The sequence below is a fragment of the Ranitomeya imitator genome, chromosome 3 (assembly GCF_032444005.1).
Source record: "Ranitomeya imitator isolate aRanImi1 chromosome 3, aRanImi1.pri, whole genome shotgun sequence".
NCBI classification, from domain to species: Eukaryota; Metazoa; Chordata; class Amphibia; order Anura; family Dendrobatidae; genus Ranitomeya; species Ranitomeya imitator.
In genome coordinates, this window is record NC_091284.1 from 793,677,594 (window position 1) to 793,696,490 (window position 18,897).

Sequence of the window (18,897 nt, forward strand, 5' to 3'; positions counted from 1 at the left end):
CTCCCAGCATTTCTCTGCTTGTTTACAGATGGCTGTTATTCTAAGCAAGCTAACCTGACATTATTCTCTTACGGCCAAGCTGATGCCTCATTTGATAGAAACGACTCGTGCAGCATAGTTATATTCTTAGGGTTGAAAGAAGACACAAATCCAACTTGTTTTTCCCCTTTGACATCGCTTGGCTTTCTAGCACTGGCTGGCACAAACAGAAAAGGGCTCCTGTGCAAGAAACATATATTAGTGGTATATAAAAGTTTGGGCACCCCTGGTCAAAATGACTGTTACCGTGAACAGTTAAGCAAGTCAAAGATGAAATTATCTCTAAAAGGCCTAAAGATAAAGATGACACATTTCCTTTGTATTTTAGGCAACAAAAAAAAATATAAATAAATATATATATACATATATATATATATATATATATATATATATATATATATATACAGTGGGGCAAAAAAGTATTTAGTCAGTCAGCAATAGTGCAAGTTCCACCACTTAAAAAGATGAGAGGCGTCTGTAATTTACATCATAGGTAGACCTCAACTATGGGAGACAAACTGAGAAAAAAAATCCAGAAAATCACATTGTCTGTTTTTTTAACAATTTATTTGCATATTATGGTGGAAAATAAGTATTTGGTCAGAAATAAACAATCAAGATTTCTGGCTCTCACAGACCTGTAACTTCTTCTTTAAGAGTCTCCTCTTTCCTCCACTCATTACCTGTAGTAATGGCACCTGTTTAAACTTGTTATCAGTATAAAAAGACACCTGTGCACACCCTCAAACAGTCTGACTCCAAACTCCACTATGGTGAAGACCAAAGAGCTGTCAAAGGACACCAGAAACAAAATTGTAGCCCTGCACCAGGCTGGGAAGACTGAATCTGCAATAGCCAACCAGCTTGGAGTGAAGAAATCAACAGTGGGAGCAATAATTAGAAAATGGAAGACATACAAGACCACTGATAATCTCCCTCGATCAGGGGCTCCACGCAAAATCCCACCCCGTGGGGTCAGAATGATCACAAGAACGGTGAGCAAAAATCCCAGAACCACACGGGGGGACCTAGTGAATGAACTGCAGAGAGCTGGGACCAATGTAACAAGGCCTACCATAAGTAACACACTACGCCACCATGGACTCAGATCCTGCAGTGCCAGACGTGTTCCACTGCTTAAGCCAGTACATGTCTGGGCCCGTCTGAAGTTTGCTAGAGAGCATTTGGATGATCCAGAGGAGTTTTGGGAGAATGTCCTATGGTCTGATGAAACCAAACTGGAACTGTTTGGTAGAAACACAACTTGTTGTGTTTGGAGGAAAAAGAATACTGAGTTGCATCCATCAAACACCATACCTACTGTAAAGCATGGTGGTGGAAACATCATGCTTTGGGGCTGTTTCTCTGCAAAGGGGCCAGGATGACTGATCCGGGTACATGAAAGAATGAATGGGGTCATGTATCGTGAGATTTTGAGTGCAAACCTCCTTCCATCAGCAAGGGCATTGAAGATGAAACGTGGCTGGGTCTTTCAACATGACAATGATCCAAAGCACACCGCCAGGGCAACGAAGGAGTGGCTTCGTAAGAAGCATTTCAAGGTCCTGGAGTGGCCTAGCCAGTCTCCAGATCTCAACCCTATAGAAAACCTTTGGAGGGAGTTGAAAGTCCGTGTTGCCAAGCGAAAAGCCAAAAACATCACTACTCTAGAGGAGATCTGCATGGAGGAATGGGCCAATATACCAACAACAGTGTGTGGCAACCTTGTGAAGACTTACAGAAAACGTTTGACCTCTGTCATTGCCAACAAAGGATATATTACAAAGTATTGAGATGAAATTTTGTTTCTGACCAAATACTTATTTTCCACCATAATATGCAAATAAAATGTTAAAAAAACAGACAATGTGATTTTCTGGATTTTTTTTTCTCAGTTTGTCTCCCATAGTTGAGGTCTACCTATGATGTAAATTACAGACGCCTCTCATCTTTTTAAGTGGTGGAACTTGCGCTATTGCTGACTGACTAAATACTTTTTTGCCCCACTGTATATATACTAGCTATTGAACCCGTTCTACGCCCGGGTGGCGAGCATTTATATTGGTATATGGTCTCCATCCTGTCGTGTGCTGCTCCATCCTGCGTCCCTATCCTGTCTTGTGCTGCTCCATCCTGCGCCCCCATCCTGTCATGTGCTGCTCCCATCCTGCGCCCCCATTCTGACATGTGCTGCACCCATCCTGCGCCTCCATTCTGACATGTGCTGCTCCCATCCTGCGCCCCCGTTCTGTCATGTGCTTTTCCATCCTGCACCCCCGTTCTGTCATGTGCTGCTCCCATCCTGCGACCCCGTTCTGTCATGTGCTGCTGCCATCCTGCACCCCTATTCTGTCATGTGCTGCCCTATTCTGTCATGTGCTGTTCCCATCCTGCGCCCCCGTTCTGTCATGTGCTGCTCCCATCCTGCGCCCCCGTTCTGTCATGTGCTGCTCCCATCCTGCGCCCCCGTTCTGTCATGTGCTGCTGCCATCCTGCACCCCCGTTCTGTCATGTGCTGCTCCCATCCTGTGTCCCCGTTCTGTCATGTGCTGCTCCCATCCTGCGCCACCATTCTTTAATTTGCTGCTCCCATCCATATGCCCCATACGCTGCTCCATAAAGGTTGATGGCCCCCATAAGATGCTCCACAGTATATGCCCCGTACACTGCTCCATAAAGGTTTATTGCCCCCATAAGATGCTCCATAGTATATGCCCCCGTACACTGCTCCATTATGGTTTATGGCCCCCATAAGATGCTCCATGGTATATGCCCCCGTACACTGCTCCATTATGGTTTATGGCCCCCATAAGATGCTCCATGGTATATGCCCCCGTACACTGCTCCATATAAGTTTATGGCCCCCATAAGATTCTCCATGGTATATGCCCCCGTACACTGCTCCATAAAAGTTTATGGCCCCCATAAGATGCTCCATGGTATATGCCCCCGTACACTGCTCCATTATGGTTTATGGCCCCCATAAGATGCTCCATTGTATATGCCCCGTATGCTGCTGCAATATATAAAAAAAAAATACCATACTCCCCTATCGTCGCTGGGCGCCGAGTGCTGGGGGGCCTGAGCAAGCGGGGACACCGGCGCGCTGTGGGGGTCAGGTGCCGGTATCGCCGCTAGCTCAGGCCCCCGACACTTGCTATATTCACCTGGCCCCGTTCCACCGCTGCGCGCCGCCATCTTCCGGCTCCTCTGGCTGTGATTGGTCAGTCAGAGGGCGTCGCGCATTAAGCGCATCATCACGCCCTCTGAACTGAACGTCACAGGCAGAGGACCGGGACACGGAGACGGAACCGCACACAGCGCTGGAACGGGGGACAGGTGAATATAGCCGATACTCACCCTCCTGGCGGTCCCTGCCTCTCCGTTGGAGATGGCGGTGTGTGTTCAGTGTTTACGCATACCGCGATCTCCTGGGAGTGTCACTCTGTGGGGTCCAGACTGCGCCGTCGCTTGCACAGTCTATAAAGGCTTCGGACAGAGTGACGCTCCCAGCGTTATATTATAGATATATATATTCATCTTTTACATTTAAAAATTAACAAAGGAAAATTGACCAATGCAAAAATATGGGCACCCTGCATGGTTAGTACTTAGTAGCACCCTCTTTTGCAAGTATCACACCTTGAAAACATTTTTTGTAGCCAGACAATAGCCTTTCAATTCTTGTTTGAGGGATTTCCATCCATTCTTCCTTGAAAAATTCTTGCAATTCTATGAGATTCCTGGGTCATCTTGCATCATCTGCTATTTTGAGGTCTAGCCATAGATTTTCAATGATGATCAGATCAATGGACTGTGAGGGCCATTGTAAAGCTTTCAGCTTGCTCCATTTGAGGTCGTCTATTGTGGATTTTGACGTGTGTTTAGGATCATTACCTATTTGTAGAAGCCAACCTCTTTTCAACTTCATCTTTTTTACAGATGTTATATTTGCATCAAGAATTTGTTGAAATGTTATTGAATCCATTCTTCCCTATGCCATTGACTGCAACACAACCCCAAAGCATGATTGATCCACCCCCATTCTTAATGGTTGGGGAGATGTTCTTTTCCTGAAATTCTGTGCCCTTTTTTGATAATTGTGGCCAAAGAGTTCTATTTTAACCTCATCAATCTACAGGACTTGTTTCCAAAATACATCAGGCTTGTTTAGATGTTCTTTTGCATACTTCCAATGCTGAATTTTATGGTGAGGATGCAAGAGAGGTTTTCTTCTGATGACTCTTCCATGAAGGTTATATTTCTGCAGGTGTCTCTGAACAGTAGAAAAATGTATCACAACTCCAGAATCTGCTAAATCTTTCTGAAGGTCTTTGCAGCCAAGTGGGGGTTCTAATTTATCTCTCTCGCAATCTTACGAGCAGCTCTCACTGAACTTTTGCTTGGTCTTCCAGACCTTATCTTGACCTCCACTGTTTCTTTTAACTGCCATTTCTTAATTACATTTTGAACTGAGGAAAAGGCAACTTGAAAACGCTTTACTATCTTCTTATAGCCTGTTCCTGCTTTGTGGGCCTCCACCGTTTTGATTTTCAGAATGCTAGGCAGCTGCTCCCATGGCTGCTGTTTTTTTGCACAAAGTTAGAGGAGGCTGTGTCTTTATAAAGCTGGGAAATTAGCATCACCTGGCCTTTCTTAACGATCATAGTGAACAATCTATAACCCTAACAAACTAATTTAGGTCGTCTGAAACCTTTATTCAAGTTATCTGAGCACACACGTCTCCAAGGGTGCCCAAACCTTTGCATTCGCTCAAAATATTTGTGTGTATTCATATATATCTATATATCTATATATATATATTTATATACTAGCTGAAGAGCCCGGCGTTGCCTGGGCATAGTAAATATTTGTGGTTAGTTATAGCACCTCACTTTTCTTATTTTCCCATCATGCCTCTCTTTTTCCCCCTCACATCTCTAATTTTCTCCCTTACACCTCTCATTTTCCCCCTCACTCTTATTTTCCCCCTCACTCCTCTCATTCCCCCCTAACACTTGTCATTTCGACCTCACATCTGTCATTTTCCGATCACTCCACTATTTTCCCTCACTCCTCTCATTTTGCACTCACACCTTTTCATTTTCACCTCACACCCCTCATTTTTACCTCACACCCCTCATTTTCACCTCACACCTCTCATTTTCCCCTCAGTATATACATGTTTGTCATCTCCCTTATATATAGTACACACCTGTATGTCATCTCCTGTATATAGTATATACCTGTATGTCATCTTCCCTGTAAATAGTATATACCTGCTGTATGTCATCTCCTCCTGTATATTGAGATGACACACAGGTATATACTATGTACAGGAGGAGATGACACACAGGTATATACTATATACAGGAGGAGATGACACACAGGTATATACTATATACAGGAGGAGATGACACACAGGTGTATACTATATACAGGAGCAGATGACACAGGTATATACTATATACAGGAGCAGATGACACACAGGTATATACTATATACAGGAGGAGATGACACACAGGTATATACTATACACAGGAGGAGATGACACACACATATATACTATATACAGGGGACATGACACACAGGTATATACTATATACAGTGGAGATGACACACAGGTATATACTATATACAGGAGGAGATGACATACACGTATATACTATATACAGGAGGACATGACACACAGGTATATACTATATACAGTGGAGATGACACACAGGTATATACTATATACAGGAGGAGATGACATACAGGTATATACTATATACAGGGGAGATGACATACAGGTACATACTATATACAGGGGCGATGACACACAGGTATATACTATATACAGTGGAGATGACACACAGGTATATACTATATACAGGAGGAGATGACATACAGGTATATACTATATAAATGAGGAGATGACATAGGTATATAGAGGAGATGACATACAGCAGGCATATACTATATACAGGGGAGATGACATACAGGTATATACTATATACAGGAGATGACATACAGGTATATACAGGAGGAGATGACATACAGGTATACACTATATAAAAGAGGAGATGACATAGGTATATAGAGGAGATGACATACAGCAGGTATATACTATATACAGGGGAGATGACATACAGGTATATACTATATACAGGAGATGACATGTATATACTATATGTAGGAGGAGATGACATACAGGTATATAGTATATACAGAAGAGATGACATACAGGTATATAATAGAGGAGATGACACATGGGTATATACAATATACAGGAGGAGATGACACAGCAGGTATATACTATTTACAGGGGAGATGACATACAGGTATATACTATATACAAGAGAAGACATACAGGTGTATACTATATATAAGGGAGATGACAAACATGTATATACTGAGGTGAAAATGAAAAGGTGTGAGGTGAAAACGAAAAGGTGTGAGTGCAAAATGAGAGGAGTGAGGGAAAATAGTGGAGTGATCGGAAAATGACAGATGTGAGGTCGAAATGACAAGTGTTGGGGGGGGGAATGAGAGGAGTGAGGGGGAAAATGAGAGGTGTGAGGGGGAAAATGAAAGATGTGATTGGGAAAATGAGAGGTGTGATGGGAAAATAAGAGACGTGAGGTGCTATAACTAACCACAGATATTTACTATGCCCAGGCAACGCCAGGCTCTTCAGCTAGTATATATATATATATATATATATATATATATGTATATATATATATACATATATATATACATATATATATATATATATATATATATATATATACAGTTAGGGCCAGAAATATTTGGACAGTGACACAATTTTCGCGAGTTGGGCTCTGCATGCCACCACATTGGATTTGAAATGAAACCTCTACAACAGAATTCAAGTGCAGATTGTAACGTTTAATTTGAAGGGTTGAACAAAAATATCTGATAGAAAATGTAGGAATTGTACACATTTCTTTACAAACACTCCACATTTTAGGAGGTCAAAAGTAATTGGACAAATAAACATAACCCAAACAAAATATTTTTATTTTCAATATTTTGTTGCAAATCCTTTGGAGGCAATCACTGCCTTAAGTCTGGAACCCATGGACATCACCAAACGCTGGGTTTCCTCCTTCTTAATGCTTTGCCAGGCCTTTACAGCCGCAGCCTTCAGGTCTTGCTTGTTTGTGGGTCTTTCCGTCTTAAGTCTGGATTTGAGCAAGTGAAATGCATGCTCAATTGGGTTTAGATCTGGAGATTGACTTGGCCATTGCAGAATGTTCCACTTTTTGGCACTCATGAACTCCTGGGTAACTTTGGATGTATGCTTGGGGTCATTGTCCATCTGTACTATGAAGCGCCGTCCAATCAACTTTGCAGCATTTGGCTGAATCTGGGCTGAAAGTATATCCCGGTACACTTCAGAATTCATCCGGCTACTCTTGTCTGCTCTTATGTCATCAATAAACACAAGTGACCCAGTGCCATTGAAAGCCATGCATGCCCATGCCATCACGTTGCCTCCACCATGTTTTACAGAGGATGTGGTGTGCCTTGGATCATGTGCCGTTCCCTTTCTTCTCCAAACTTTTTTCTTCCCATCATTCTGGTACAGGTTGATCTTTGTCTCATCTGTCCATAGAATACTTTTCCAGAACTGAGCTGGCTTCTTGAGGTGTTTTTCTGTCTATTTTTGGTATTGATGAATGGTTTGCATCTAGATGTGAACCCTTTGTATTTACTGTCATGGAGTCTTCTCTTTACTGTTGACTTAGAGACAGATACCCCTACTTCACTGAGAGTGTTCTGGACTTCAGTTGATGTTGTGAACGGGTTCTTCTTCACCAAATTAAGTATGCGGCGATCATCCACCACTGTTGTCATCCGTGGACGCCCAGGCCTTTTTGAGTTCCCAAGCTCACCAGTCAATTCCTTTTTTCTCACAATGTACCCAACTGTTGATTTTGCTACTCCAAGCATGTCTGCTATCTCTCTGATGGATTTTTTCTTTTTTTTCAGCCTCAGGATGTTCTGCTTCACCTCAATTGAGAGTTCCTTTGACCGCATGTTGTCTGCTCACAGCAACAGCTACCAAATGCAAAACCACACACCTGGAATCCACCCCTGACCTTTTAACTACTTCATTGATTACAGGTTAACGAGGGAGACGCCTTCAGAGTTAATTGCAGCCCTTAGAGTCCATTGTCCAATTACTTTTGGTCCCTTGAAAAAGAGGACGCTATGCATTACAGAGCTATGATTCCTAAACCCTTTCTCCGATTTGGATGTGGAAACTATCATATTGCAGCTGGGAGTGTGCACTTTCAGCCCATATTATATATATAATTGTATTTCTGAACATGTTTTTGTAAACAGCTAAAATAACAAAACTTGTGTCACTGTCCAAATATTTCTGGCCCTAACTGTATATATATATATATATATATATATATATATATATATATATATATATATATATATAATTTATGTATTTATTGTTTGCCTAAAATACAAAGGACATTTGTCATCTTTAACTTTAGGCCTTTTGGACCGAAAGCAATTGTCACCATCCACCTCTTATGTCTCCCTGTTTCCTCATAGTCTGTAAGCTTGCGAGCAGGGCCCTAACTCCTCTTGGTATCTATTTTGAACTGTATTTCTGTTATGCTGTAATGTCTATTGTCTGTACAAATCCCCTCTATAATTTGTAAAGCGCTGCGGAATATGTTGGTGCTATATAAATAAAATTATTATTATTATTACTATTATTATTTTGGAGATCATTTCATCTTCAACTTGCTTAACTGTGCACAATAACCGAAATCTTGTCCAGGGGTGCTCAAACCTTTACATGCCACTCTAGGGGCCCTTTACAGTCCAATAGGTCATCATAATACATAATTCCACATGCTTTGGAGGTGAGCCTCCTTACCTTGTGGGCCCCTGTGTGGCTGCACAGGTTGCACCAATGATATGTCCGCCCCTGCTTTATAGTCAATGTCCGCCAATTCGGTCTAAAACTTAGATCATACAGTAGCTGTAGGGCAACACACATCACTCTACTAGAGTAGCAAACAAGGGTTCCTGGGGCATTATATTCCCTATGATATAAAGGGAGGGTTAAAGGGATGGATAAGAAAAGAATTGGAGGAAAAAGAAAAGAGGTGGGAAACCAGATGTTCTGACCCCTCCCAACCCTAAAGCTGACCACAGGCATTAGTTGCCTGTCGGCTGAGCAATGCTGATAACTCAGCCATCTCTAAAATACACAGGAGTGCTCAATCGGCTCAGTACTCCTGTGTTCTCATTGAGAAAGCCGTTTCCAGAAATGTCAATATTAGTGGGTTTGGCCGACATTAGTCTAATGTGAATGGAGGCCTTAGGGTCCGAACCAGTGAGATTAATAATGAAAAGAAAGATGAAGGTTTATAAGGTTTTCCAGAATTTCAAGTCTCCGGTTAGTTAGTAAAAGTTCTACTTACATCCTTCTCAAGAATCCTTGTATTCTTTTGGATAACAATATTGGATCCCCTGCTTGTTATATGCCGATTACAGTTATATAACTGTCTCCCTTGTCTGTAAGAACTTTTTTTTACTTGAGTTTCTTTTTCTGATCCTTCTTTCCATCGACAAAATCTGTCGGGAGAGAGTCAGGAGTCCTCAATACACATGAGGTGGTTAGATAGTCCCAACAAAACTGCGTTAAGCTTCTGTCCAGGAGTTTTCAACTCTAAAATATTTATATTTGCATTTATTCACAAAGCATCTAATTTTAGTTGAGTTTTTATTGTCAGAAGTTATTGAAGTATCATGTGTCTTGTCCTGAAGAAGCTGAATCCTACTGAATCAGATTGATTAGATGGTCATGTCGTGCCCCCTTTCACCAGCTCAGCAGTTTGTTCCCCACCCTGTATTCCTATCTCTTTAAAATAATAGCCCTCAACTATTGACCTGACCACCAAGTTTTGTTGATCATGTTCATGAGAAAGTGAGGTGAAGAATTGGACAATTCTTGTAAATCTCTTGCCTTTGCTTTTTCATAGGCAGACTCCTTAATTGATCGAGAACACCAGAACTTCTACGATGCGTCTCTGGAGTACATCTTCAAAGTGCAAGAAGTACAAGAGAAGAAGAAATTTGAGTTTGTGGAACCGGTTAGTATAATTGTCCTCAGATTTTTTTTTTCTTGTTTCTTCAGCCATTTATTTTTTTATTTTCTTGTTAAGTGGTTACTTTTTATTGCACATTGTTGTTTTGCATTATTTATGCATTTTATTACGGAATTGACCGCCAAGAAGGCTCGTAAAGAAGACTTTAAACACTTTCCACAATTTCTAATTTGTAACGGTCTTGAAAGCTGGCATCTAATTTAATGACTCATTGGATAGGATGAGTCATGAATCTCATAAAGAAGAATCTCGTCCCATGATGTGACCTTTTCTAACAAGAGACTTTTTTTATATGTTCATCTGTGTAATGTTTTGGTTAGCATAAGCAAACTAGCAGACATGGACATACATGGATGGGATCGTAAAGTGTCTCCTTTTTTTTGTGCCAAAACCAATATCACCACTCGCTCTCGACTGCCTAGAAGCATTTTTTGTCGAAGGTGCAGAGACCGAATACCAGCAATGCTGACATTTCCATTTTTTTTCTTTACAACATATATCTTTTGAGTTAAGTTAATCATTTCATATTTTGATAGTTCTTACTTTTTTATGGGCACGGTAATACTCCGTATTCTGTTATTTATAGTTTTCTTTATAGTTGTTGTTGAAAAATGGGGATGTTCAAACTTTTATGTAGATTTAGATTATTTTTTTTTATATTTTTAAAACTTTTTTTTCTATTACTTTTTGAATGTATTTTTTTAGTTCACTAGGAGACTAGAGCCTGTCAGGTGTAATATGCACTGCAATGCTTTAGCATGTCCTGTGAAGCTTAGCCTGTGGCTGTCTCGTCCAAATGGATGCGCTCCAGGATCGCGCACTTAAATGCCATTGCCTGAGATTGACTTCAGCATTTATATAGTTAGACTACAGAAATCAGAGCTCCTATCGCTGCTGTTAGAGGTGGGTACCAGATGGATAACACAGCCCACACATGTCCACACACCTTCTGTAGGATGTGTTGCTAAGTTGTTAAAATTGGTCCCTTAACCCTGCTGTTGTCTTCGGTCAAAAACGACCGACCTTGAACTTCAATATTCTTTAAAATATTGAAGATGCGGCTCTGAAACCCGTGGCTGACTGACCCATCCTCATTTAAGTCAATCAACCACAAGTTTCAGAACCGCATCTTGAACACCCCATCTTGAAAAAATACCAAAGTTCAAAATCGGTCTCCCCAGACCGAAGACAACAGCAGGGTTAAGGTAAAAAGTACAAGTATTACTCAAGTTGTGATCTTCTCCAGTAATGGAAGGGATGATGTCCTGTCCATCAGTCACGTGACCGCTGATACCAGTGACTGGATTCGTGATTCATATGCCCTACATGCCTAAATTTGAGATCTGAATTTGTAAAATCCCATTTAGTTGATGCCTCTCTAGATAAAGCCACCAGTCATCATCATGCTGGACAGCACCATGATTCTTGGTGGTTCTTTGTCAACTGATCTTGGTTACTAATCACAGCAATCTGTGATGGTCGCCGCTGAAAATTATATAAATGGCTGGTGCTGGGGAAAAAAGGGCAACAACAATAATGGAATTTCCAAAATTAGTTCAGTTCTCTAACCATCCAACTCCCTTCCTGAAATAGTTAGGAAAAGTTTTGTGTTCCTTGAAGAAAACTATGAATGTAGTTATAAAACTGTGAACTTTAGGAAACCACATTTCAGAGAATGTCTCTGAGTTTTATCTCCATGGCGCAGATGGAGGATGGGGAGTCAGCTTTTCATAGAACCGAAAAGGTAATCAGAATGAACTTGTGTTGGAGAAGTGAAATTGTTCTACGTGGTGGAGGACAAACGAGGCATACCTCACTTCTCAGCCCTATATTTCTCACATCTGTCAATGAAGCATTGTGCTGGAGCCCACACTTGGCAAGATCCGCACAACATCGCCATGCATGAAATATTGATTTTTCTGCTGCGTCTCTGTACACTGCCTTTTAATCCACAGTAATCAGAGCGGTAGGGGTTTCTTTGTTGGTATTTGGAGGGGATTAAAGGGCATTGCATGCAGAACGTAGACTCAGCAAATGAAAGACATGGACGGCTCAGCTATATTTACACTGGCTGAACACAACTATTTTATGGCGTTTTTTTTTTTTTGTTCGTGTTCATAAAGATAAAATAAAGTACCGAATTGTAATTATGAAGAAGCATTTCAGCAACTTCTCACATTGTTATCTCCATAAAATACATCAATAAATGGAAGTAGAAAGTCACACAGGGTCCGCAAACACTGACAAAAGCGGGATAGAAATAATAGCACAACATGGATGTCAGTTTGGCAATTAGATTCAGATCATTGATCCTTGTTTTGAAGCTGGTTCAAATGTATTTTCTTCTTTGCAACACACTAAAGTGTGTAGAAAGTGCTACTATCCTGAGAGTAGTGATAGGCAACATGACACCACATAGTAATCAATTAAATAAAATTGTTTCACCTGATGTAAAATAGTACAAGATGGTGCCACCTACTAGAAGCTTATCCAAGATTACACCCCCTGCTGAAAATTAGTCCAAGACTGTACCACCTAATGGAAGCTAGTCCAAGATCACCCCACCTGCTGGAAATTAGTCCAAGACTGTACCACCTAATGGAAGCTAGTCCAAGATCACCCCACCTGCTGGAAATTAGTCCAAGACTGTACCACCTAATGGAAGCTAGTCCAAGATCACCCCACCTGCTGGAAATTAGTCTAAGACTGTACCACCTAATGGAAGCTAGTCCAAAATCACCCCACCTGCTGGAAATTAGTCCAAGACTGTACCACCTAATGGAAGCTAGTCCAAGATCACCCCACCTGTTGGAAATTAGTCTAAGATTGTACCACCTACTAGAAGCTAGTCCAAGACTACATCTCATGCTGGAAATTAGTTCAAGATTGTACCCCCTACTAGAAGCTAGTCCAAGATCACACCACCTGCTGGAAATTAGTCCACATACTAGAAGGAAGTCCAACTTGATGCCACGATGTGGAAGTTAGTACAAGCTGATACTATCTATTATAAGCTATTCCAAGATGGCACCACTTGTATCACTTACTAAAAATTGTGCAGGATGATATCACTTAGTAGAAATTAGTCCAAAATTATACCAAATCAATTGCTGGAAATGACTTCAGGATGGTACACCTACTGGAAGTCAGCCCAAGATCGTGCTGCTTACTAAATCCAAAATTTTACCAACGCCTGGAAGCTGATCCAAGGTGGTACCACCAACTGGAATTTAGTCCAAGATAATACGAATTGCTTTTCATTTGTTCAAAATAGTAATACCTGCTCAACGTTATTACAAGATGATTCCACCTACTAGACATTGGTCCAAAATGACACTACTAAAAGCTAGTCCAAGATTATACTATTTGTTGGAAATTAGTCCAAGATGGTACCACCTACTAGAACTAAGTCAAAGTTGATGCCAGGATATGGAAGTTAGTCCAAGGTGATAGCACTTATTGTACCGGTAAGTTATTGCAAGATGGCACCACTTACTAGAAGATATTTCAATAAGGTATCACTTACTAGAAAAAGTCCATGATAATATCACCTACTAGAAGTTAGTCCAAGATGTGACCACCAACTGGAAGTCAGACCACGATGATCCTGCTTACTAAGTCCAAGATGATACGAACTACTGGAAGTTAGTCCAAGATAACACCAATTACTGTTAATTTGTTCATGGTGGTAATACCTACTCAAAGTAATTCCAAGATGGTACCACCTATATGATGTTAGTACAAAATGACACTACTAGAAGCTAGTCCAAGATTACAACACCTGCTGGAAAATAAAATGGTACAATCTGCTAAAAGTAAGTCCAAGTTGATGCCAGGATATACAAGCTAGCCCAAGGTGGTATCAGCTACTGGAAGTTAGTTCAAGATAACACCAACTGCTTTTAGTATGTCCAAGGTGACATTACCTACTGGAAGTTATTCCACGATGGTACCACTTATTAGAAGATATTCTAATATGGCATCACTTGGAGGAAGGTGGTCCGGGATGATACCACTGACTAGAATTCAGTACAAGATAACAACTGGTGGAAATAAGTTGAAGATTGTACCACTTTCTAGAAGTTCAAGAGGATATTGCCTACTTAAAGATAGTCCAAAATGATGCCACAAGTTGGAAATTAGTTCAAGATGATGCCTCTTACTAAGTTAGTTCAATATGATACCAATTACTTAGTTAGTTCATGATAATTCCACTTACTAGAAATTAGTCAAAGATGGTACCACATTCCACAAGGTATTCCAATATGATATCACTATTTGGAAATTAGTCCAGGATGATACCATCTACTAGTAATTAGTCCAAGAGGGTAAAACCTACTAGAAGCTTACACTTGCTATAAATTAGTCTTAGTTGTTACAACCTTCTGGGAAGGTTTTCTAGTATGGTTTCGTCTGCTGGACGTTAATCCAAGGTAGCCTCACCTACTGGACGTTAGTCCAGGATGGTTTCATCTACTGACGGTTAGTTTAGATGGTATCACCTGCTAAATGAGACAGACGACTCAATTGTTTTAATGATACGAATGTCTGCAGTCACTCTGGGAGTTGAAGGACTTTTTACCAACTACCATTAACAAAATTGGACTATCTACCTTGAACCATTGGAAGTCAGTTGTACCTTTTATACACTGTGGGGTGATATAAAAAGGTTTAGCTATTTTGTAAAAATATTATCAGTTGAGTGTTTTGTTTGCTCCGTGATACCCATATTGTCCATTGGTTATTTTATCAATACAGCACTGAACGGCTCCGGTGTCAGACATACAAAATATTACAAATCAGGTTTCAAAGCACGGCTGACATGTCTTTGATAGAACACTTCGTATCACCTCGGGCACTTTGGATTAGTGTAAAGAAGAAAATAGCACCTCGAGGAAGAGAATTTACCACTTGTCAGTTCTGGATTCTTAGGCAGCAGATTGGGACAGGTTTTCAATTCATCTTTCATGTTGTATTTTTGTTCACGTTCATTAATGAGTGCAGTTTAGTTTACTGCATTAATTGTTGCTTTTTCCCGGTGACCAGATGTATAGAGTTAGGCTGAAATATATCATTTGCAAACCTTCAAAGCATGAATTTTTGGTGCCAAGAAGTCCAGGTCCAGGGGTAAGGTAAGTATTCCATAGTCGCTGGAGGTGATCCCAGCAAACCGTCTCCTACCTGTTGGCATCAACAGCTTCTATTTTGATTTACCGTGGGGTCAAGCCACGCCGATGACAAAATGCTATGTCAGCTAATCTAAAGAGGAGCTGGGGACTCTAGCAGGTAGGAAGGAGGTTGTTCACAAGACTCATCCACTGGCCATGGAGTGCTGATCTGACCCACTGGACCAAGGTCCTGCAAATCAATATCTTGTGCTGTCATATACCATCCTTGCCCTCTGATCTTATCTCATATATTTCTTTCTGGTTCCTGTTTTCTTTTTTTATGACATTATATTGTTCATGGCGTAAAAGAAACAAAAACCCTCCTTTCTTTGGTCCTGTCCATGAGGGAGAAGGCACCATAGAAGTCCTTGATTTTTTTTGTTTGGGTTGTTTTTTAACCCCTTCCCGACCTTTGACGCCACGTAGGCGTCATGAAAGTCGGTGCCAATCCGACCCATGACGCCTATGCGGCGTCATGGAAAGATCGCGTCGCTGCAGACCGGGTGAAAGGGTTAACTCCCATTTCACCCGATCTGCAGGGACAGGGGGAGTGGTAGTTTAGCCCAGGGGGGGTGGCTTCACCCCCTCGTGGCTACGATCGCTCTGATTGGCTGTTGAAAGTGAAACTGCCAATCAGAGCGATTTGTAATATTTCACCCATTATAACGGGTGAAATATTACAATCCAGCCATGGCCGATGCTGAAATATCATCGGCCATGGCTGGAAATACTAGTGTGCCCCCACCCCACCCCTCCGATCGCCCCCCCACCCCCCCGATCTGGCCGGTACACTGCTCCGGCTCCACTCCGTCCAGTGCTCCGCTCCCCCCCGTGCTCGTGTCCGCTCCCCCCGTGCTCCAATCACCCCCCCGTGCTCCAATCACCCCCCCTGCACTCCGATCCACCCCCCCCGGTGCTCCGTTCCACCCCCCCGTGCTCCATTCCAGCCCCCCCGTGCTCCGTTCCACGCCCCCGTGCTCCGTTCCACCCCTCCCGCACTCCGATTCCCCCCCCCGTGCTCCGATCCCCCCCCCCGTGGTCCCCCCCCACCCTATCATACTTACCGATCCAGCCGTGGTCCCGTCCGTCTTCTCCCGGGCGCCGCAGATTCGTTCCAAAGTGCATTTTGATCACTGAGATATAATCTATCTCAGTGATCAAAATAAAAAAAATAATAAATGACCCCCCCCCCCTTTGTCACCCCCATAGGTAGGGACAATAAAAAAATAAAGAAATTTTTTTTTTTCCACTAATGTTAGAATAGGGTTAGGGTTAGGGGTAGGGGTAGGGTTAGGGGTAGGGTTAGGGTTAGGGGTAGGGCTAGGGTTAGGGTTAGGGTTAGGGGTAGGGTTAGGGTTAGGGGTAGGGTTAGGGGTAGGGTTAGGGTTAGGGGTAGGGTTAGGGCTAGGGTTAGGGTTAGGAATGTGCACACGTATTCTGGTCCTCTGCGGATTTTTCCGCTGCGGATTTGATAAATCCGCAGTGCTAAACCGCTGCGGATTTATGGCGGATTTACCGCGTTTTTTTCTGCGCATTTCACTGCGGTTTTACAATTGCGATTTTCTATTGGAGCAGTTGTAAAACCGCTGCGGAATCCGCACAAAGAAGTGACATGCTGCGGAATGTAAACCGCTGCGTTTCCGTGCAGTTTTTCCGCAGCATGTGTACAGCGATTTTTGTTTCCCATAGGTTTACATTGAACTGTACACTCATGGGAAACTGCTGCGGATCCGCAGCGTGTGCACATACCTTTAGAATTAGGCTATGTGCACACGGTGCGGATTTGGCTGCGGATTCGCAGCAGTGTTCCATCAGGTTTACAGTACCATGTAAACATATGAAAAACCAAATCCGCTGTGCCCATGGTGCGGAAAATACCGCGCGGGAACGCTGCGTTGTATTTTCCGCAGCATGTCAATTCTTTGTGCGGATTCCGCAGCGTTTTACACCTGTTCCTCAATAGGAATCCGCAGGTGAAATCCGCACAAAAAACACTGGAAATCCGCGGAAAATCCGCAGGTAAAACACAGTGCCTTTTACCCGCGGATTTTTCAAAAATGGTGCGGAAATATCTCACACGAATCCGCAACGTGGGCACATAGCCTTAGGGTTAGGGTTGGAATTAGGGTTGTGGTTAGGGTTAGGGGTGTGTTGGGGTTAGTGTTGTGGTTAGGGGTGTGTTGGGGTTAGGGTTGTGATTAGGATTATGGCTACAGTTGGGATTAGGGTTAGGGGTGTGTTGGGGTTAGTGTTGGAGTTAGAATTGAGGGGTTACCACTGTTTAGGCACATCAGGGGTCTCCAAACGCAACATGGCGCCACCATTGATTCCAGCCAATCTCGTATTCAAAAAGTCAAATGGTGCTCCCTCACTTCCGAGCCCTGACGTGTGCCCAAACAGTGGTTTACCCCCACATATGGGGTACCAGCATACTCAGGACAAACTGCGCAACAATTACTGGGGTCCAATTTCTCCTGTTACCCTTGTGAATCTAAAAAAATGCTTGCTAAAACATAATTTTTGAGGAAAGAAAAATGATTTTTTATTTTCACGGCTCTGCGTTGTAAACGTCTGTGAAGCACTTGGGGGTTCAAAGTGCTCACCACATATCTAGATAAGTTCCTTGGGGGGTCTAGTTTCTAAAATGGGGTCACTTGTGGGGGGTTTCTACTGTTTAGGCACACCAGGGGCTCTGCAAACGCAACGTGACACCCGCAGACCATTCCATCAAAGTCTGCATTTCAAAAGTCACTACTTCCCTTCTGAGCCCTGACGTGTGCCCAAACAGTGGTTTACCCCCACATATGGGGTATCAGCGTACTCAGGAGAAACTGGACAAAAACTTTTGGGGTCCAATTTCTCCTGTAACCCTTGGGAAAATAAAAAATTCTGCGCTAAATAATTATTTTTGAGGAAAGAAAACGTATTTATTATTTTCACGGCTCTGCATTATAAACTTCTATGAAGCACTTGGGGGTTCAAAGTGCTCACCACACATCTAGATAAGTTCCTTTCAGGGTCTAGTTTCCAAAATGGGGTCACTTGTGGGGGGTTTCTACTGTTTAGGCACATCAGGGGCTCTGCAAACGCAACGTGACGCCCGCAGAGCATTCCATCAAAGTCTGCATTTCAAAACGTCACTACTTCAATTCCAAGCCCCGGCATGTGCCCAAACAGTAGTTTACCCCCACATATGGGGTATCACCGTACTCAGGAGAAACTGGACAACAAATATTGGGGTCAAATTTCTCCTGTTACCCTTGGGAAAATTAAAAAATTCTGGGCTAAATAATTATTTTTGAGGAAAGAAAACGTATTTATTATTTTCACGGCTCTGCATTATAAACTTCTATGAAGCACTTGGGGGTTCAAAGTGCTCACCACACATCTAGATAAGTTCCTTTGGGGGTCTAGTTTCCAAAATGGGGTCACTTGTGGGGGGTTTCTACTGTTAAGCCACATCAGGGGCTCTGCAAACGCAACGTGACGCCCACAGAGCATTCCATCAAAGTCTGCATTTCAAAACGTCACTACTTCAC

The 18,897-nt window shown here is 42.3% G+C and overlaps 1 protein-coding gene across 1 annotated transcript in view; it reads left to right on the forward strand.

The window, feature by feature from the left end:
• The window catches only part of ARHGAP42 (Rho GTPase activating protein 42), a 374,547-nt gene that overhangs the window by 256,557 nt on the left and 99,093 nt on the right, over positions 1–18,897 (forward strand). The window contains exon 6 of the mRNA XM_069759185.1: positions 10,065–10,175. Within this exon, the coding sequence (XP_069615286.1) occupies positions 10,065–10,175 (111 nt within the window). The remainder of the gene's footprint in view (positions 1–10,064; positions 10,176–18,897) is intronic.